This window comes from Cetorhinus maximus, chromosome 10 (genome assembly GCF_964194155.1).
Source record: "Cetorhinus maximus chromosome 10, sCetMax3.hap1.1, whole genome shotgun sequence".
NCBI classification, from domain to species: domain Eukaryota; kingdom Metazoa; phylum Chordata; class Chondrichthyes; order Lamniformes; family Cetorhinidae; genus Cetorhinus; species Cetorhinus maximus.
This window is the reverse complement of record NC_135888.1, coordinates 135713930-135736518: the sequence shown is the minus strand read 5'-3', so window position 1 is coordinate 135736518 and position 22589 is coordinate 135713930. Positions and strand designations below refer to the sequence as shown.

The following is a 22589-nucleotide window of genomic DNA, read 5'->3' as shown; positions in this document are numbered from 1 at the left end:
GGACTGATGTTGGGTCAAGTAATCATTTCACGTCTACGATTGATAGCTTTAAGTTAGCCAAAGATACTAAGTGATATAGGGCAACTTAGTTGGTTTATGTCAGCGATCAGCTATTATCTCATTGCATTGTGGAACAGGCTCACTGGACCTGCGAATAGCTATCACTTATTTTGTCTAGCTGAAACAGGCACCATGTATGTACCTGTTCTTTCTGTCTGCAAGGAGCAAGCCCCTCTGTGTTAATATATGTAGCTTCCAGTACACACAAATGTGTCACACTGCAAGTCGCCTGGTTTAAATTCCAAACAATGCTTGGCAGTTAATAGTCAGTAACCATTAACTCGTGAATTCTCCGTGGCAACGCATCTACCAATCAGACTCCAATCGTCAACTAATCAGCACTCTCTTCTCATACAGTATAACGTTCTTGCTTCCCCTGACATTGGTATTCTTGTGATTATCCTGATGAGCGTAACATGAAAAGCTTCGACAAAATGTCTTTCTCCATCAATACTCCAACTATTATCTTTCTTATCTCATCTCTTAGATAATGTCTGATGTTTTCTTGACTTACTAGTGCAATTCAAACGCTCTGTCATCCTTTTCCTTTTTGTTTTCTACTACAATCAATTACTTATACCAAAGGTGTGCTCGTGTGAAATTCAGGTTCTAACTGTATAATCATCGGATTTAACCGTTTTCTGCAGACTGGGCCTTTTATTTAGATCAGCGTGTGGAATGTGAAGAATATGTTTGAGATATCTTGAAATTTTCAAGCCTGCAATTGACATATTTTTGTTAAATAACGCCATCAGGGAACATGGATCAAAGCTGGGTAAACACAGTTCAGGTACAAGTCAGAAAAATGCAGTGGAAAGTTGGAATATATCTGAGGCAGTGTATGACTTACTCTTTCTCGTACGTTTCTATCCCTATATTACCTGATTGAGTGATTTTCTAGACCATGACAACATGGCAGTTGACAGTCAAATGCATTCTTATAGGGCTGAAACCTCATGTAGGCCAGAGCTGCTAAAGAGTGTAGCTATCCTCCCCGAAATGAGACGAGGAAGATTAATGACAATTTGGGGTTTTACGAAATTTCAACATTTTGATGGTCACTTTTGCCGAAAACAGTGTTTTGCTTTTACTTATTTCAATACTTATTTTTAAGTGAATGCAATTTCTAAAAGTAACATCGTAGGATTTGCACTCACGCTCCCTCAATTATTTCTTCAAGCCTCTGGATAACAAGCCCAGTTGCGGAGTCTAGTGCCTTCTCATATCACCTTCCCATGCATGTGCATGAGATGAAATATCTAAAATTTTACCCGCTCCCCACTCACTCTCGAAGGCCACAATCATACATGGCAGATATAATAGCGAATTCCATTTGGTAAAATGCATTCGTTACTTACATAGTGGTCTGCTCTACTTTTGGAAGGCCAGACGCAGTTGGCCGAAAATCTTTTCAAAACACAACTTTTCAGCCCACAAACGTGACTCAGAGATACTGGTCAGCTCTCATTTTAATTCTCTCCTCCATTCCCATTCTGACCTAATTGTGTGTGGCCTCTTGCATTGTTCCAATAAAGCTCAACATAAACTCGAGGAATAGCTGGGCACTGCGCCACATTTCGTACTCAACACGCAGTTTCACAGTCTCAGATCATATGCAACCCCCTCCCACCCCCCCCCCACCTCCCTCCGCCCCCCCCCACTTTTTTTTTGTGCGGCAGCAGTTGCTGATTCTGCCATGCAGACCATCTCTGGGCACATGTTTTGGTCCTTTTTCTATTACCATGTTTTAATGTTACCTTGCAGGATCCTGTCTTTTGTCATTTGATCTCTCCTTCATCGCTCCCGCTCACAGATATTTACGCTTAATCTTTCTTTCTCTTCCCCCGCCTTCAGCAAAAAAACTGTTAAACCTCTAAGTAATCTCAGTTCTGAAGACAGAACACATCCTGAAACATGAATTGCGTTTCTCTCCCCACATGGGCTGCCAAACTTGATGAATATTTCCAGCATTTTCTATTTTCATTTCGGAATTCATGCAACCACAGTGCTTGCTTTTGTCGCTAACGTAACACATAAAAGAAGTTTAATACTTTAGCTGCAAATCACTCACCTCCTGAAATTTAGCTGTATCCTTGTTCGTGGAGTTTCTATATTCTGCGGGGTGACATGTGCCGTTCTTGATATCAATCTTGGGCCCGGCCACTCCTTGTAACTGTAGATAGGTAAAATCGTTCAAGCCACAACCTTGACGTGCGCCAAAGTCAAATGTTTGCTGGAGTGTCCCGCTTTCATACACCTCTGTGTAATTGGGTGGAATTTGAAGACTCGCACTAGCCTTTTGGATTCCATGGTGAGAATTTTTCCTCGAAAAGTAAGACGGGTGCCAACAGCAAGAGTAGCTGCTAATTCCATTTCTACCTCTGCACACCTTAATTGCGAGGATTACAATTGCCAAAAGCAGCAGGATCGAGGTCGAGCCAAAAACCAACATTAAATAGAATTTTAAATCGTATTTCCATGGCCCAGCGTTACCCAATGTGCCGATATTAGATGCATTTTCTGTGATATCATCCTGTACTGATACATTGATGGTGACTGTTGATGAAAGGGACGGGGTTCCATTATCTTTCACCAAAATTACGATTTTTTGCCTGAGTGAATCTTTATGCCCAAAGCGACGAATCGTCCAAATTTCTCCTGTTTCTGAAGCCACAGTAAACAAACTTTCATCAGTCGGTTGACGCAGTTGGTAAAACATTTGAGCGTTCAATCCAGAATCGGCATCAGTGGCTGTCACTTTTGCAACCAAGTAACCTGGCTCTGCAGATCTTGGCATTGTGTCCTCTGCTGAAGACCCTTTGATTGGCAGAGGTGACACGATAACAGGGACATTGTCATTCTGGTCCACGATGATTACATTCACTGTTACGTTACTGCTCAGAGGAGGGGATCCAAAATCTTTTACTTGCACATGGGCCTGAATTGTTTTTAGTTTCTCAAAATCAAACGAGCGTTGTGCAAACATCACGCCACTGGCTGCGTTTATTGAAACCAAAGTGGATGCAGGGAAGCCGTGTATGAGGCTATCCAAAATAGAATACGACAATTCGGCATTTTGTTGGAAATCCGGATCAAAGGCTGACACAGAACCAATTGAAGCATCGATAACATTATTTTCTGATACATACATGGTGAAGGAAGGCTGCGTAAAACGCGGCGCATTGTCATTTATATCTGAGACTTGAATTCGAATGGTTTTGTTGGCCGAGAGCGGAGGGGTGCCAGTATCCGTACATACAATGGTAATGTTGTACTCTGGCACTTTTTCACGGTCTAAGTGGCCACTTGTAACTAACGTGTAGTAGTTATTAAAAGAGCTATTAAGCCTAAATGGGATATCTCTGGTGATTCGGCAATAAATATTTGCCTTTTTATCAGAATCTCGATCCGTAACTCGGAAAAGAGCTACTGCTGTGTCCTCGGCAACATCCTCTGGAATAGAGCTGGATGTAGTCGTGATCACTATTTCAGGGCAGTTATCATTAACATCAGTAACCTTTATCAAAACTTTGCAGTATACTGACAATGAACGTGCACCTCGGTCCTTAGCTTGTACCGAAATCTGATAACTTTCTGCTTCTTCAAAGTCCACGATTCCAGTTACTCTGATTTCTCCGGTTGTTGAATCCAAGCTAAATACCTCACGTACTTTATCAGGCGTCTGCTCGCTAAAAGCATAGATTATCTCACCGTTTAGACCCTGGTCCATATCAATCGCAGTTACTTTCACAATCAAACTGTCTTTGGGTATGTTTTCGGCAGTCGTGGTTTGATAGATATTCTGTTCGCAAGAAGGGGCATTATCGTTCACGTCGAGCACAGTAATTTTAATCTGGGTGGTTCCAAATTTCCCTGGGGTTCCTCCATCAGACGCCGTCAGTGTTAGCTGATGCGCTGCCTGTTGCTCTCGGTCTAGGCGTCGTTCCAGTACGAGTTCTGGGGCATCAGTCTGTTCGCTCTCAGACTGTGTTTTTAAAGTGAAATATTCGCTTGGACTCAGTTGGTAGGAGCGAACACTGTTGGTTCCAGCGTCCGGATCAATCGCGCTCTGGAGCGGGAAACTCGTTCCTGCTGGCAGCAATTCTAGGATTTCAATGTTTAACTCGCTGGTCCTGAACACGGGCGCGTTGTCATTTATGTCGAGAATCTCTATTTCTACACGATATAGCTTTAACGGGTTTTCAATCACAGCCTCTAACACTAGCACGCATGAGAGGCCGGTCTCGCAAAGCTGCTCTCTGTCCATTTTTTCTTTTATAATGAGAGCTCCAGTGTTTAAGTTCACGTCCAGATATTGCTTTTTGCCTTCAGATGCAACTCGAAATCTGCGCCCCAACAGCTGTTTCACATCTAACCCCAGATCCGTGGCAATATCCCCAACAACGGCACCAACCTCCAATTCTTCCGGAATTGAGTAGCGAATTTTTACACAGGCTGAATCCGGAACAAACATTAGTATCAGATAAAGAACAGGCCATTGCGACAAATGGTTGTTTAACCAGTGGACCATTCTTGTCAAAGTACTGCGGATATTATTGCCCGAATCTCCGATTAATTATACGTGCTTTGCTTTTAGACCGAGAACGCATTTGTTCATTACCTTGCTTATCGAACCGAAACGCAAAATCCTATTGACTTTTTTTTTAATCACAATTCCGAAGATGATTTGAAAAAGGCCCGAGATTTATCCTTCCTTTTTCCGATGTAAATCAAGAGAGTGGAAGGACGAATGCTGTTCGTTCATTCTACGGTGCGCAGCGTTTGGTGTAGGGGGTGGGTGGTGCTGGATCTCCGGCCACATTTCTCCATCTCATTGGTCGACAGCGACACAAAGAGACTTGCCAATTACCACAGTACATTTTCTTAAAGCAACAGTGCCTCTACTGAACATTGGGGGAATTGCTTTGTGATTTAACGTTGTGCAACTTTAATTCGCTTTTCTGGCCTTTATTCCTGATAATATTTGCTTTAATTTCTGATTAACTTTCAATCTAATTGCTATTACATTACATGCTTCTTCGCCTTGTACTTTTTGTATAATGTACTGATTTGCTCATCAAATGGCATTGAAAGCAATCCTACCAAACGAAGCCTCCTATTTGCGTTGTTTTGATAAATTGTTTCACCCTTGTTTGATATTTCACGGCGATTGCGTAAAAGGGTCATCCACCTTTACTGACTGTTTTACCAGGTTTGACATTGACGGAGAGTGAGAGAGAAATTGAGTGTGAGGGGCGGGGGATGCGATATAATTCGCTTGTCGGTCCTCACGTGCAACTTCTGCGAGGACTGCAGAGCTTGAATTATAAATAGACCGCCAACCAATCGGACAACCAATGTAGCTTTGCTTGCGCCGCCCAAATCCGAAGAACTAATATCAATGCGGAAAAAATATGCAATCTATTCCACAAACAACATTCAGATGGCGAGTTTCGTGGCAGAAGTTCGTTATCCATGTGTATCACAAGTATTCACAGCCCTGTGTTCTATTCTTTGACAGTTGATGAATTCTACATCTGCATTAATGCAACGTCAACAACCTAGAAACAAACTGTCTACACTGTGCAGAATATACAGAGCTGGCTCAAATAAAAAATCATAATTTTGAATGCTGAATCATTAAAGACATTGGTTACCTAAAGAGTCGTTAGCATTTAAATGAACATTTGAGCTTGTCGCTTTTCGCAGCCAAGCCTTTGCGTTCTGTTTATTGGTCTATGAAAAAGGGATTGGGGATGATAACTGCTCATATACAAGAACATTCAAGTCAACACACAGTCGGGAAATTGAATATCTTCTCAGTTGCAGATACTTACCTCAAGCACGTGTGACAATTTAACCCTGCGTGTAATAAAAAAAAAATAAATGCTATTTGGCAGTGTAAATGAATGTGGGCGTCTGGTCTGGTAAATAAAAAAAAACACATTGATGTAGCTTGACAAGTTTACGTCATTGTCAATGAACACAAATGGATATAACTTGAAACACCACTAGGTCCCGTTCCCGAGCATCTTTTCACTGAGCTCTCCTTCGCAACTCCATCAGGGTAAACCATTAACACTTTCCAAAATCCGAGGGGCCCTCGCCATCTCTGAACTTCAACGACGTAGCCTCCCTTCTCCTAACAATGCAGTGCTCATTCAGGCTTTCTTGTGCATTTTTCCTGTGTTGTCCTGGAGATTCAGGGCTCTGCTTCCATTGTTTTCTAGACTCTTTCACCAATCGGACTGCGCTAGTCTCCACTGTAATCTTCAATTGCTTTGTATCTGCTCTGTTACTTCATCTGCTCAAGAACCCATTTGGGCGCTGAGCCGCGATCCAGTTACGGTTGTTTTTTTTTCTGCTGAAAAATGCAGTTGTTTTGGGCGCTAGGCAGAAACACGTTTTCTACTGGACTGAATGGTATTTCACCACTGTCTGTTAGGTTCTACAGTAATCTATATTTTTGCCACTGTTTTCCAAGAGAGTATTATCTGCTGGATTGTCCAGTTTTCACTGTCTGATCTGCTTTTTCGGGTTACATTTCCTTGGATGCTTTGTTTTTATTCATATTGGGCTCCCTCCATTGTGATTCTGCTGGTTCTGGTCTTGACGCTAATCGCACCTCTGTTTTCTGTTGTCAGCATTTTCTCAGTAGGCATTAATTGTGCTCTGTGCGTCTTATCGTTTGGTCGGCCTCCGGCAGTCCGGAACTGCAGCCCTCCTGTCACTGTCTCAGCTTGAATCATCCCCTGTGTGAGCTGATAGATCTTCCCTGTGCTTTAAGCCTGCTCTGCAAAGCACAATTAACAGCGACATCTTTAAAGCGACCATCACAACTACCCGAACTTCCACAATCAATGACCTTTCATCCCAGAGCACCCATTAGGAGCTAACTGTACTACCCTCATTCAAGATTCGCTCATCAGAATTACCATGAGCCATTGAACTCTGTGGTTGTCCTTATTGCCAATTCATAGCTAGGTCTCGTCCACGAAGTCGCTGGCAGCTTCTCAACCTCTCCAGCATGTGAACCCATGTCCTGCGTGTTCAAAATCCTCACCTTAGCATTCTCCACCCCATTGCCTTTTCAATCTGAAGGCGTTCTCCGCTCGTCGTCACTGTAAATTCACTGTCCATTTTGATGATCGCTATCTTGGCCTGGTGATCATTCATAGTCCCATTCGTCTCGTTATCACTATAAACACCATCTCCATTCACTTATTTGTATCGCTTCTCATCCACAGTTTTACGTTCGACTCCACTAGGTCAGGTAGGCATTCATTAGGCCCGAAAAGGCCTTGATGGTCCCTGGCATAAGAATCCAGCATTCAATTATCATTTTGGAGAATAACGATAATCCCCCGTTCCTTTTCTCAACTCTCGAGCATCTACTTCTACATCTCTTCTTTGACTATCCACCTCCACAAACGTGTACCTGTGTCAGCAAGTTGGAGACAGTCCACTTAGTTGTGTTGGCCTTCCTCATTTTCGACTGCCAATGAAATCAATGCTTACCCAAAAACTCTTTTGCGTCCTCTATCCTTCTTTCATTCTTCTCATTTCCTCCCATTTTCTCCAATCCCCCTGAAAGCTCAACCAATTCGGGACATACATCTTACCCTCACAGCCCCATTATCATTAAACTTCTGCCTACAATATTCCCTGATTATGATGTTAGCTGGTATTGTGAATTACTCTTTCATCACAAGCACTTCTTCTATCCCTTTTGTAACAAACGGAATCACTCAAGTAAAAAAAAAATCTGACTTCCCTATTCTTGGAAACTGTCACTCAGTCACCAATCTCCCTCTCCTCGCCAAAGTTTTATCTCCTAGATTTAGAAAGTTCTTCCGTCCTCGTTGCCCCTTTCTGTAATATCGGAATAATTCTAATCAAATCTTGAAAGGTATTCCCCATGACTGGCGCATCACCCGTCAATGTCTTTCCAAATCTACCTGCAGCTTTTGAACCGGTTGAGTACGTCATCCTTCTGTGTTTCCTTAGGTGTCGAGGTCGACTGCACTTTCGTGAATCCACGCTTACCTATGAGTTGCATCCAGAGTACACCTATTATACACTATCTATCCCATAATGTCATCTTCTGCTATCACTGTTCCTTTGCCATTCACATCCTGTGGTTACTATTGACCAGAAACTTAACTGGATCAGCCATATAAAACTTTGGTTACAAGAGTAGGTCAGAGCCTTGTAATCCTACAGGAAGGAACTCACCTCCCGATTCCTGAAAGCCAGTCTACCTTCCACAAGGCATAGATCAGGAGTGCAGTGGAATGGTCTCCAATTGTTTGGACTATTATGACAATCCAAGATAGTTTAATGGTCGCCATTACTGAGAATAGCTTTCAATTCCAGGATTATTATTTGAATTTAATAATGAACTGAACTTAAACCAGCTGCTGTGGTGGTTTTGGGACACGTGTTCCTCTGTATTACTGGTCCAGTATCATTACCTCTGTGCCACTGCTATCCCCCACTCCAATTGCCTGGGTGAGTGCAAAACCATCAACACTCAGTAACCTCGACACCATTCAGGACAGAGCAATGCAATTAACTGACACCCCATTGAACATTTTAAATATTCACTCCCTCCAACACTGGCGCGCAGAGGCAGCAGTGCGCACCATATAATGTACGCACTACAGCAACTCGCCAATCATCTTTTGACAGCATCTTTAAAACCCACGACCTCTGCCACCTAGAAATTCAAGGCAACAGATGTATCGGAGCACCAGAACCTGCGAGTCACCCTCCAACCCACGCACTATCCTGGCTTGGACCTATGGCGTCATCCCTTCACTGTCACTAAGTCAAAAATATCACGAAAAATATTAGTTCAGCCTCCACGGACTCTGATGACATGGAGCTCAATGTTTCCCCCAGCGTTATCTACTTTTCCACTGCTTATGGCATAAGAATGCTTAACTCAGATATGATCTTGTGAAGGCACAATTTCTTGCAGCTAAGCAATCGCAAACCAAGGCTGTAATCAAAGGCGTTCTGATGGAAGAAACATTGTAGCCTTTAAAATATATGTCATATATTGTTAGACATCCTGAAATGGCTGAAGAAGTCCATTACCTCATTAACCGTCCACGCAAAAGCTAAGAACTATACCAGGTGCACTTAAAGCACCAGACTGCAGCGAACATACGAAGTAGGAGCAGGCGTAGGACACCCAGCCGCTCGAGCCTACTCCGCCATTCAATAAAATCATGACTGATCTGAATGTAACCTCAGCCCCACATTCCTGCCTAACCACGATCATCTTTAACACCTCCCCAACCCCCACCCCCCACCACCCCACCCCCCCCCCCCCCCCTCCCCCGCTTAGTAATCAAGAAACTACCTAGCTCTGCCTTAAAAATGTTCAAAGATTCTGCTTCAACCGCCTATTGAGGAAGAGAGTTCCAAAGACTCACTACCCTCTGAGAGAAAGAAAAACTCCTCATCTCTGTCTTAAATGAGCGACTTCGTATTTTCCAACAGCGACCCCTAATTCTAGATTCTCCTACAAGAGGAAACATCCTCTGCAAATCCACACTGTCAAGACCCCTCCGGATCTTAAAGGTTTCAATTAAGTCGCATCTTGCTCTTCGAAATTCCAGTGGATATAAATCTAACCTGCCCAGCCTTTCCTCATAAGACAACTCGTCCATCCTTGGTATTCGTCTGATAAAACTTTTCTGAACTGCTTCTAACGCATTTACATCTTTCCTTAAATAAGGAGACCAGTACTGTACACAATACTCCAAATGTGGTCTCATGAATGCCCCGTATAACCGAAGCATAACCTCCCCACTTTCGTAATCTTTCACAATAAATGATGACATTCTTTTAGCTTTCCGAACTACCTGCTGTAATTGCGTACTAACCATTTGTGATTCATGCACTAGGACACCCAGGTCCCTTTGAATCTCAGAGCTCCCCAATTTCTCACCATTTAGGTAATAAGCTTCTTTTTTTTATCCCTCCTGCTAAATGAACGATGTCACATTTGCTTACACTGTACTACATTTGCCAGATCTTTGCCCACTCATTTAACCTATCGATTTCACTTTGTAGCCTCCTTACGTGCCCTTCACAATTTACGTTCCTCCCTATCTTTGCATCATCAGAAATTTAGCACCCATTTATTCGGTCCCTTCACCCAAGTCAGTTATATGGATTGCAAAAAGTTGAGGCCCCAGCACTGATCCCTGTGGCACGCCACTCGTTACATCCTGCCAACCTGAAAAAGATCAGTTTATGCCAACCCTCTGCTTCCTGTTAGCTAGCAAATCTTCTATCCATGCCAATATGCTACCCCTACACAATGAGCTTTTATTTTCTGTGATAACCTGTGACATTGCGCTTTACCAAATGCCTTCCGCAAGTCTAAGTACACTGCATCCATTGGTTCTCCTTTATCCACAGGACATGTGATTAATTCAATGAACTCCAGTAAATTGGTTAAACATGATTTTCCTTGTACAAAACCATGTTGGCTCTTCCTGATTGCCTTGGATTTTTCTAAGTGCCCTGCCATAACATCTTTAATAATAGTTTCTAACATTTTCCCTATGACAGATTGACAGATATAAGGCCAACTGGCCTATAATTTCCTGCTTTCTGTCTCCCTCCCTTTTTGAATAAATTTTGAATATTTACTATTGTCCAATCTAATGGAACCTTCCCAGAACCTGAGGAATTTTGGAAAATTAAAACCAGTGCATCAACTTTCTCAATAGCCACTTCTTTCAATAAGTAATCAGATACACGTAGGAGTTGTGAAATGATTGTGCTTGGAAGAGACGATATTTTGAATGTTACAGGGAGCTAATAAACACTTATTTATGGAATTGTGATAAACAGCTAATTACATAAAATCATTCACAATTGATATTAGCTAACCTTAACACTAAATGGGATTGTTTGCAAAATTGAAATCCTCTTTTGCGCTACCCATTTAAAATTATAGCACATGCAACACACTGGAGCTCCTGAGGCACCTATTGCTGAGCCAGCATAAGCAGATACAATGACGGGCTTGTAACCGGGTCATGAAGAGACTTTTTGACGTGAGTAGTAATTGATACCAATCGTCTACGCACTGCATTCAATGGGCAGTGTTTATTACGTCATTTACTTGATCTACTGAACAGTACTAACCAGACATTTCAGAGGATCCTCGTCCTCGAACTTGAATTACAGGTATAGATGTCTGACAATATCCTATAATACCACCACATAGGATCTATATGGATATATGAAAGTGTCCTATGTAAACCCAACAACGTTCAATATCTTCGGTTCTACAATGAAACTCATATGCTGACCAGTGACTCTATCAGATAGAGTCTATCCCAACTCCGCATCCAATGTTTGAGGCTGCAGAAGACTAGTTGTTGGCTGTGTCCTATTTGTCACCACTTGAACGTCTGACTCTAAATTTCTTCTGTCACAGGTGCCATCTAGTTTTATCTGCGGAGCATTGGATACCTTTAGCCATTCATCACCAATATGCTAATATAAACTTCACTCATTCCTTTTCCATTTGCATTAATCATTCATTTCTTTTCCTTCGGTCCAAGCATCATCCAACCTCATCCCGGCTGCCTGTATCTTACCCCACACCAATTGCAGCTGGCTCGTGATTAATTTAAAAGTTATATATAAATGCAAATTCTGTTGTTGAATGTTTTACTACTGGATTATAACATTGGGCATGGTGCTTAATTTTCCAGCAGCGATATTCTTAAAATTGATCATGAGAAAATTTCATTCAAAACGTTAATGGTTGATGATCCCTGCAGTTGAAATATCTTCAAGAACCGTGATGCTGATGTACTTGACAGTGTTTTGGAGAGTCAACCACACCTTCCCCGGGCAAGTTGACAATATATATTTGTCCTAGTATATTTTTTACTTAGGTTTTGAATCCACAAATGGAATGTTCACCAATTAATTCCGTTACATAATCTGCTTCATGCTGACCGATAACTGTTTGGGTTTACCAAAACAGGACTATAATAATACAATTTAGCTCTATATCCTGGGGGTGGAACTTAGGTCACTAAGTTGGATGGAATCAGCATAACTTTTAAAACAGCCCTTGGAAATGATACTGACAAAATTAACAACATTGCATAAATATTGCCCGTTATGATTGTTAAATTGCTAATACAGGCAAGTTTACCTGTTTTCAGTAATGCCTAAGTTATCACCAAATACATCCACAAAAGGTTTGCAATAGCTTGAATAGGCACCCTTAACTGGCAAACTGGCAAACGTCGAACAGACTCCATCAGTTACAATCGGCGAAAAGGCAACACCATACCAACATCAAGAATATTAATAAGTAAATTATGGTTTTCTTTGACCTCACTTAACCAGTTTGTTTCATTAGGCTTTTTCTTGAAACACTACTAGAACTGCATCAATCTTTGGGTTAAGACATACTGTTTGAATTCATGTAAACCTGAACTGTCCAATTATTAACTTCAGCTTATGATGTGTCGATTATTTGCTGTACAGAAGTATTAGCTTACATGAATCACAGAATCACTGAATCACAGTGCAGATGAGGGCCTTCGGACCATCGAGTCTGCACCGACACATGAGAAGCACCTGACCTACCTACCTAATCCCATTTACCAGCACTTGGCCCATAGCCTTGAATGTTATGACGTGCCAAGTGCTCATCCAGGTACTTTTTAAAGGATGTGAGGCAACCCGCCTCCACCACCCTCCCAGGCAGCGCATTCCAGACCGTCACCACCCTCTGGGTAAAAAAGGTTTTCCTCACATCCCCCCTAAACCTTCTGCCCCTCACCTTGAACATATGCCCACTCATGATTGACCCTTCAACTAAGGGGAACAGCTTATTCCTATCCACCCTGTCCATGCCACTTATAATCTTGTAAACCTCGACCAGGTCGCCCCTCAGTCTTCTCCGCACCAACGAAAACAACCCAAGTCTATCCAACCTCTCTTCATAACTTAAAGGTTTCATCCCAGACATCATCCTAGTGAATCTTCTCTGCATACCCTCCAGTGCAATCACATCCTTCCTATAATGGGGCTACCAGAACTGCACACAGTACTCCAGCTGTGGCCTCACCAAGGTCCTATACAACTCCAACATGACCTCCCTACTTATGTAATCTATGTCTCGATTGATGCCTTTTTCACCTTCCCACGAACATGCCCCTCTGCCTTCAGAGATCTATGGACACACACGCCAAGGTCCCTTTGTTCCTCAGAACTTCCTAGTGCCATGCCGTTCATTGAATACTCCCTTGTCAAATTACTCCTTCCAAAGTATATCACCTCACAGTTTTCAGGGTTAAATTCCATCTGTCACTTCTCTGACCATTTGCCCATCCCGTCTATATCTTCCTGTAGCCCAAGACACTCTACCTCACTGTTAACCACCCAGCCAATCTTTGTGTCATCCACAAACTTACTAATCCAACCCCCTACATATGTTGTTTATATAAATGACAAATAATAGGGGACCCAGCCCTGTGGTACGTCACTGGACACTGGCTTCCAGTCAATAAAGCATCCTTCTGTCATCCTCTGCCTCCTACAACTAAGCCAATTTTGAATCCACCTTATCAAATTACCCTGTATCCCATGCACATTTGCCTTCTTTATAAGGCCCCCATGTGGGACCTTGTCAAAGGCTTTGCTGAATTCCATATAAACTACATCAACTACACTGCCCTCATCTACACATCTGGTCACCTCCTCAAAAAATTCAATCAAATTTGTTTGGCATGACCTCCCTCTGACAAAGCCATGCTGACTATCCCTGCTCAAACCTTGCCTCTCCAAGTGGAGATAGACACTCTCTTTCAGAACTTTCTCCAATAATAGTTTCCCTACCACTGACGTGAGACTCACTGGCCTGTAGTTCCCTGGCTTATCTCTACAAACCTTCTTAAATAGCGGAACCACATTAGCTGTTCTGCAGTCCTCTGGCACCTCTCCCGTAGCCAGAGAGGAATTAAAAATTTGGATCAGAGCCCTCCCTTGCCTCCCTCAGCAGTCTGGGGCACAAATCATCTGGACCTGGAGATTTGTCCACGTTTAAGCCTGCCAACACCTCCAATACCTTGTCACTCCCTATATCAATGTGCTGAAGAACCTCGCAGTCTCACTCCCCGAGTTTGATACCTTCATGCTCATTCCCTTGGGTGAAGACGGATGTGAAGTACTTATTCAACACTCTAGCGATGTCCTCTGGCTCCGCCCATAGATTTCCCCCTTGTTCCCTTATGGGCCCTACTCTTTCCCTGGTTATCGTCTTCCCATTGGTATACTTACAGAATATCTTGGGGTTTTCCCTATTTTTACCAGCCAGAACTTTCTCATATCCCCTCTTTGCTCTCCTAATTGCTTTTGTAAGCTCCACCCTGCACATTCTGTACTCCACTAATGCTAATTTCCTTCCCTTGTACCTGCTAAAAGCTTCTCTTTCCCTTCTCATCGTAACCTGAATATCTCTGGTCTACCATGATTTTCTGGGCTTGTTACTCCTTCCTACAACCATAGAGGGAACGTGTTGAGCCTGTACCCTCCCCATTTCCTTTTTGAACAACCCCCACTGTTCCTCTGTAGATTTACCCACTGTTCCCAGTCTACCTTGGCTAGATCCTGCCTTATTTTACTAAAATCCACTCTCCCACAATTCATTTTTCTAAAGAAATGTCATGTTTTATCATATATTTTTCAATGGAGGAATAGTTTTGTTAAAATATACTAATAAATAAAATTCTTGATAGTTAAGATCTCTACTGTACGCCACATCTTGGTTATAATTCTGCAACACACATTGCAATTTTGACCTCTGTCATTGTCTTTTTAACATATCCTCATAATTTATCTTTTGTATTGCGATTATGATCAAAAGCCCTAGATTACCTTCCACTGGCTGTACCATAACTAGATTATTGCCATTTTGTAACTCTTTAGCAGCCACTGGCTATATTGGGTGTTGTAGACGCTGATCTGCTGATCTGTGATGATCACATTTACGCTTACGTTACTGCTGAGCAGAGGGAGTCCAGCATCCTTCGCTTGCACGCAAACACGATTTTATAAAGCTGCCCAAATTCAAAAGACTGCCGAGGAAACATCACAACGTTGGCTGAGTTTATTGCGAAGAATGTGGATCCGGGCAATTCTTGTATCTGCTTATTCAAAATATCAAACGTTATTTGAGCATTTTGATTAAAATCCGGATCAAAGGCTGACACGGGATCAATTTAAGCACCAATAACATTATTTTCTGTTATATATATTGTGAATGAAGGCTGAGTAAAGCGTGGCGCGTTGTCATTTATATCTGTGACTTGAACTCGGTTGGTTTGGTTAGCCGAGAGGGAGGGGGGTGGGGGTGGTTGGTGGGGCGGGGGTAGGTGGTGGCGGGGGGGGCAGTATCCGTACATATAATGGCAATGTTATACTCCGGCACTTTTTCACGGCCTATATCACTATGCGTGACTAAGATGCAGTAGTTATTAAAGGACCTATCAAGCTGTTGATTCGGTATAGAAACAGCCGTCCTTTATTCAGAATCTTCGTCTGTAACTCTTAAAGCAGCTACTGCAGTGTTCAGACCAGCATACCTGGAATCGGGCTCCGCGCAGAAGTTATTGTTATTTTAGAGCAGTTATCAAAACACCCGTGACCTTCATTAAAACTTTACAGTATCCAAGAAGTGGAAATGTACCTCGGTCATGAGTTTGCACCATAATCTGATAATTCTCTGCTTCTTCAAAGTCCACAATGTCGGTTACTATTATTTCTCCGTTTACCCAATTTAAGCTATATACTTCCCGAACTCTAATAGGTGTGTGACCGCTGAAAGAATAGATTACCTTACCATTTAGACCTTCGTCCATATCCACTGCAGTGGTGGTTTGATAGACGATTTTTTTTCGCAAACTGGGGTTTTGCCTTTCGCAACAAACACAGTAATGTTAATGTGGGTGGTCCCGAATTTTGGGGGAATTCCTCCAGCAACCGCCGTCGGTGGTAACCGATGAGTCGATCGTTGCTCTCGGTCTAGGGGGCGCTCCAGTACCCGTTCAGTAATGCCAGTTTGTTCGCTGTCTGATTTCAATATATAATGGTCTTTTGGGCTCAGTTGGTAGGAGCGGACACCTTTGTTCCAGCGTCTGGATCATTCTGTGAAGTGGGAAATTCGTTCGAGCTGACGTCAGTTCGGAGATATTTATGTTAACCTCCCTTGCCTACATCGAGAATTTCAACCTCAACACGATATAACTTTGATGAGCTCTTAATCACAGCCTCGAACATCAATACGCGTGTGAGGCTTTGTTCACACAGCTCCACTCTATTTGTTCTTTTATAAACAAAATTCCAGATTTTAAGTTCACGCCTAGACACTGTTTTCTGTTTTCAGACACACTTCGAAATTTGAGAGGCAATAGCCCTTTTACGTCTCACCCCAGGTCCTGCGCAATGTCGCTAATAGAGGCACTGGTCTCTATTTCTTCAGGAATGCGTAGCGAACGTGTCCACATACTGGATATGAAACGTCTACGAGTGTCACATAAAGAAGGTTCCACTGTGACACTCGGATATTTAGCATGGAGGAAATTCTGGATCAAAGTACTGCTAGATTCTCTGTTAATGTCTACGCCATTTGACGCGATTTGTCTGTTCCCTTTATTGTGGATCTCCTAAAATGAATGAATTTCTGCTCTTTGGTGTTCCCTACTGTACCGCCACTTGCTCATTGATACCAAAATCTGGACACCAGTCCTTCAAGGAACGTAGTTGCTCATTACCTGGGTTATCCAGGTGAAAAGTTGTATCTTGGGTACAACAGTGCTAACTCTTCGTTTTGTCTCCTGATACAAATCTTCTCGAGCCTTATTTTGTCTGTGTAAGCAGGGAGCTGATTGTTGCTCGTTTCTTCGGTACTGCACAGTGTTTGGTGGACTGGGAGTGGTGCTGGATCTCCCGCTACATTTCGTCATCTCCTTTCTAGATGGCGACACAAAAAAACTCAACAATAACATCAAGTACTCTGAATGCAACAGTGCCTCTATTGACGACTGCAAGAATTGTTCTGTGTATTTAAAGTTGGTCAACTTTAATTGAAGTTGAATACATTTGTTCAATATATTTATTTATCGATGAACCGGTGGAAGTATAATCTTATTAGCATTATAGTTAATGTGCCTGATTGGCATTCCTTTTGAGCTAATATACTCATATTACTAAAATATTCACGGCTTCATCCAACATTGGGTAACTGGACGATACAACCAATCTACTCAACTAGTCCTTAGATTGGAATTGCTTTAGCAGATTGTGTGGGGACTTACGTTTTCTTTGCCACATTCGTAACATCCGTGTGCACCCATGATACAGTAAGTAATGATTTAAAGTCCTAAATGTTTGCTTTATCAGGTATAAGTAAAATGACATAAGGCAATTACAATAATTAGAAGTGTTGTTTATCGGATACAACCCATTATTTTTAGTTTTCCAGCCTGCATTCGCTATTGCAGCAGCATGACCCGCACGAGTTCGGCTTATTTTCAAAGAGAAGGCCCACCACCAACACACTGGTGCAGCTGGGGATAGTCAAGAAAAACAATTTAACTCACATTACCAATTGCAAAGAACAAATTATGTTAATAGAAAAACGAACACTCTTGAAACTTACGAAGCTGAGTCCTATGACAGAAGTTCTCCACGTATATTTATTGCAAATTTTGACAGTCCAGTCTTCTATTTGGTGTAAACTGCTAAAGCCAACGTCTCCCTTAATGCGACGTTCCACGAAACATCCATTATGCATAATAATTAATGATGCTGGATAATGCTCGAGTGTCAAAAAATATTTCGCTGTTTTTTTTTCTCTCTAGCTTGACTTCGTCTTATTTTCCCGGTTCATACAAGGTTTTTGAACTATGAAACCGACTAAAAATTCGTCAAGGAAAAATGAAATATATACAAGATTACTGTGGCTAACACTCAGATGCTCATTTTTAAACACTCATTATAACTAACTCACCATCGAAAGGTCAGTTCTAAATCTGGAATCATTTATTACAATGGTTAGCTAAAGTGAAGCATTTTCAATAACTTTCCTCACGAGGAGTCTGCTTGGATCTGTAAGATTGACCACGTCACTTTCAGCAAGCAAACCACTGCAAACTGATCATCTGCCTATAAAAAGGAACAATAATTGGTCGTTTATCGCCTGTGATGCACGAGTACATTTAATTCAATGCTAAGTCGCTGAGTAGGGCATCTGCCAACTGCAGAAACTTGTTTACCGAATATCAGGGTATATGGAGGGTAGCTACTCCAACACCCATTCCGTTGCAGAAGTCAAATGGATGAATATTGAACGAACACCCTTACGCAAAATATGTTGCAAATTAAAGCAAGGTCTAAAATAGTAAGTGCACAAAATAGTAATGTTGAGAGATTTTCTGCATAAGGTTGTGCAACAGCTGATAATGAACATTTATGATGCATTTGATCTGGGAAAGTATTTTCAGTGTCATTCATAGGCTGGCAGCATCCGACTGACGTCTTCCTTACAACTCCATTTGGCTATTCATTGCGATTTCATCTACTCCGACCCAACCCAACTAGCTAAAGCCCTTCCTCCTAACAATGGACATATTTAGTTCAATTACAAGTAAAACGATGTGCCTGGTGCATTGCTTAGCCCTGGGATCCTTGTTCGGTATTTTCCCTATGATTTCTATTTGATTTCCTAGACACTCCATCATTTGGATTGTGCTTATTTGTTGGGCTTAACCATAAAGTTAGATTGCCAAAAATGCGTTCGGTCACACAATCTTTTCCAGAAATACTGTGTTTCTTAACCCCCCCTCCAGGTCATTTTCTGGAATTTCAGCTTTACGGTGCTTCTAAGTTAGATCTTTGGAATACGAGTGTTGTCTCCTGGGCTGGCCCTTTTTCCTTGCTGCCTTTTGGGTTTTACTTCTTCTTTCGCGACTGTTTTTACTGAGCCTGAGGCAGAGACTGAGACGCGCTCCTTTGCTTCCTTGCCTGAATTGTTTTTAACCAGCTGTTCAGGCTTTCCTGCTATCGCCTATATTCCGTGCTCAGGTCAGCGTCACAGACGTGAATTTCCTTTGTACGTGCTGGTGGATGCCCTCTGCTTCTCAGCATTCTGAACAGAGCCCATCGAGGCAACTGCCACTGCTCCATAAAAATAACATAAATAAATATCCATTCCTGCCTCATCGAACTTCCCTCCCAGAATGCCTGCTAACTATTAAACTTACCAACTTCATTGAACGCCATTCAACTGACCAGTCATACCCACATTGGGACACTTTTGGTAGATTAATAATGAATGATCCTGCTCGGCCGTTGGTGATGCTGACGTCCTAGTTTTGAGTGAAATTCGTTTCAAGCGTGAGGATACTTTAGTCCTTACTAAAGTTTTTTTAAAAATCTGTTTTAACTGTTAACGGACTGATCCATCTAAACTAGCATGATGGCGAAATCTCCGTAAACTTCAAGTCACACTTCACCATTTTCACAACTTAGTTGTCATCTTTTTATTGTCTGCTCTAATGAAATCAAATGCTGAGTGATTCCAAACTCCACATCTGCTCTTGTTCCCTTCTAAACTTACAGCCTTCCATTCCTCCAACTCATATTATGTAGCACTGAATCCATGTCGCCATCTGACGCAGTTACCATTCTCTTGATCGCCGAATAAGCCATCTCCAGTCACTGCCTTGCATCAATGCCATCCCCAATCCCTTTTCTATCCCACTTTGTACATCGGCTTTTAGGTATTCATTTGCCCCATGACCTCCATGTTTGCTGTCATTGCCTCCTTGAAAAGCGTTCAGCGAGTCCCAGTGTGGTCGAATTCACACTAATGTACAAATCATTGCTCCCACAGGTTAAATGAATGCAAACCAAAGGATGCTTGTTGCGCGCATGAATTAGCCAAACATCACCAATTCTTCCTGGAAGGTATCGAGCCCTACCATTACAATTAACTAGTCGAAGATCCTGTGTAAAAAAACCTCTGGTTCTTTTCCTCATCACTCAACCACCTCCTAGTCAGCTCTTGTTTCACTTCCAATGCTCAGGTCCGATAATCTACCCAGGAGCTCGTGGAATCTTTATTAACAATATAGAGGGAATCGAATTAGCTTTCTCTGAGGTGTTCCCAATGTCGCTGTCCATGAAACCAACCATTCCTCAAGCCTCCCATCAGTGTATTAAATATTCGTCTTTGCCCATCTTTTCTCGCACCTTTCTGAAGTCTCCAGGAACACCTTGACTTTGAGCTTGGCCTCCTGATTTATTGAAGCCCATCTACACAATTACTTCTAAAGTAGGAATCAGCTAGCTGTCATTGTAAATTATATCCTTCTTAAAAGTGCGAAGTCCGTCCGTTTGAAAGCCACTAATACCGCATCCTCCCGAAGACTGTGGCATATTTCTCTCTAAAACTACAAAGCCATCTCCAATCGCCCTCTCATATTCAAATACTTTTTATCGTGCCAAACCATGAGTTATCTCGCTTACAACTTTCTGTTTAAATTCCTCGAGTCAGATTTTCCCTTCATTACCATTGAAATAGCCGAAAGCAAATCCTGATGACATTATATATCATCCTGAGAATGGCGCATTATCTGTTACTGTTCTGAATTTTGTGACATGGGGTAACGACTTCATTCCTGCTCAATGGCTTCATTCACTGTTGAGCTTTGATGGATTCCACGCTGAAAGGTTCTGCTACAGGCAAAATGCGTCTATGATAATTTAGCTCAGTTGGTTAGGCGGCTGCATTATAATACAGATTGGCGCTAATAGCGTGGGTTCAATTTCCGTACCGGCTAAAGTCATCCATGAAGGCCCGGCCTTCTAAACCTCGACCCGCGCCTGAGGTGTGGTGACCCACAGGTTAAACGCACCATTAGCCGCCTCTCTCGAATGACAAAGCAGCCGATGGTCCTCTAGGACTACGGCGGCTTTCATTTTTATAATTAAGCTATGTTCTTACCTACGCAGGCCCTTGTAACCTTCTCATCCTTGTCCACGTGCTTTCCAAATCTATTACTGCAGTTTCCACAAATATATTGCTGGCATTAGGTTTTATTTTCCCCCGTATCTTTAAAATCTACCACTGTCAATTTTGTCAGAATTCTTACCTGAAATTCAGTATTGAATAAATCTGCAAATCCCTTTGGTTAAACATTGGCAATACTAAAATCATTCAACCACACTACAAGGCTTATAGCGCCTTATTGAATCGGCCCCTCGCTCAGCCCACTGGTCCGAGGAAGCAGCAGTTTGTTAAAAAGCTCAATATCTCGTGTGGCCTGTGAGCAGCTGACCACTTATCTTCTCCAACACAAAGAGTTAATATCCTCGCCACTCAACATTGTCCCCCTCTACTTATACTTACACCAACTGCTGTTGAGCCCCTCCTTCATGCCATTGCCATTTCTAAACCGATTGAATCCAATGCTTTCTTTGCCCGCCTCTTAGCATTCAGACTCGTAAAAAATAATCAAAATACTGCGACTTTTATCCTACCCCCCACAATGCCCACCTAGTTTCCGACTTCTGTCCTCATTGACCAAACCTCATAACACAGAGTCTTCATTTCTACAAGACCAAGGAGTGCAAACTTAGCTTTTTTTTCGGACGCACACATAAATAACAAACTAGCACCAGATCTAGTTGGAGCCTACCTTTTTGGAGCTTCATCTCCTCTTCAAAAACAAGCCTCTACAAGGTGATGACCTCCAAGTTGGATAAAATCCCTAGCGTGCTTTTACGACCATCACCTGCTTCTTTAAAGCTATTGCCCTTGAACCTCTATCCTCACGTCTTGTGCGAAGCATATGATTAGAGGCCATTTATCCAGCTGTTTCTGATCCTACTAGCATTTTCTACCAATGCAATCGTTTTCCAAGATCTAGCACAGTTTTGAACCTTGCCCCTGCACCTCTTCTCTTCCATCCCTTTGTGAGCCATTTGGAAGTTCATTCAGCGCTTAAGAACTGTATCTTGGCCCCATTCTCACCCATTGCCACAAAACTGCCGAACAAGTAGCGCCTTAGCTCTGGCACTAGCTAATATTGTGTAAAAGTCAGACGTCACAAATATTTCTCTCTTCCTTTGAAAGCCAGCATCATAACCACGCAGCCCCCGCACCCCCCCCCCCCCACCCACCCAACCCCCACCCACCCCTCAAAACATAAGGCTTTGTCCTTTTGTGTATGTAAAGTGCCACAATATATCCAATCGCCCTCTAATTCCCAAATTGTGATCACCTTTCAGGCCCATGAGCTATCTCTGTTTGAATGTTTCCAATCAGCTTTACATCCTCCACTCAGGAATAAAATAGCCCAAATCGAAATCTTGAAAGACATGTTTGTGATTTTTAGTAGGCTGCATTATCTGACAATATCCTTCTCGAGCTCTGCATAATTTTTCATATGATTAGCCACAGTCTCTTCCCC

The 22589-nt window shown here is 42.3% G+C and overlaps 2 protein-coding genes across 2 annotated transcripts in view; both read right to left on the bottom strand.

Annotated features, from left to right (window-relative positions):
• Positions 1-2104: 2104 nt before the first annotated feature.
• LOC144685373 (protocadherin gamma-B7-like) lies at positions 2105-7236 on the bottom strand. Its single transcript, XM_078549774.1, has 4 exons — positions 7124-7236; positions 5898-5922; positions 5718-5796; positions 2105-4515 (listed from the first exon to the last, which is right to left on the bottom strand). The coding sequence occupies exons 1-4, from the start codon at positions 7234-7236 to the stop codon at positions 2105-2107; spliced, it is 2628 nt and encodes an 875-aa protein (XP_078405900.1).
• Positions 7237-7398: 162 nt separating this feature from the next.
• The window catches only part of LOC144685372 (uncharacterized), a 100347-nt gene continuing 85156 nt past the window's right edge, over positions 7399-22589 (bottom strand). The window contains exons 4-7 of the mRNA XM_078549773.1: positions 18206-18279; positions 16887-17085; positions 16543-16778; positions 7399-7498 (exon numbers count right to left, since the gene is read on the bottom strand). Coding sequence (XP_078405899.1) covers positions 7399-7498; positions 16543-16778; positions 16887-17085; positions 18206-18279 — 609 coding nt within the window. The remainder of the gene's footprint in view (positions 7499-16542; positions 16779-16886; positions 17086-18205; positions 18280-22589) is intronic.

Bases quoted from the DNA above. Each gene is read 5' to 3' on its own strand.
- LOC144685373 (XM_078549774.1), bottom strand. From the start codon at position 7,236: ATGAATGATCACCAGGCCAAGATAGCGATCATCAAAATGGACAGTGAA. The intron at 5,923-7,123 runs GTGAGGATTTTG...TATTACACGCAG, and splicing joins ATGGGGTGGAGAATGCTAAG to GGTTAAATTGTCACACGTGC. The intron at 4,516-5,717 runs GTAACCAATGTC...TTCCGGATTCAG, and splicing joins AAATGCTAACGACTCTTTAG to CCTGTGTAAAAATTCGCTAC.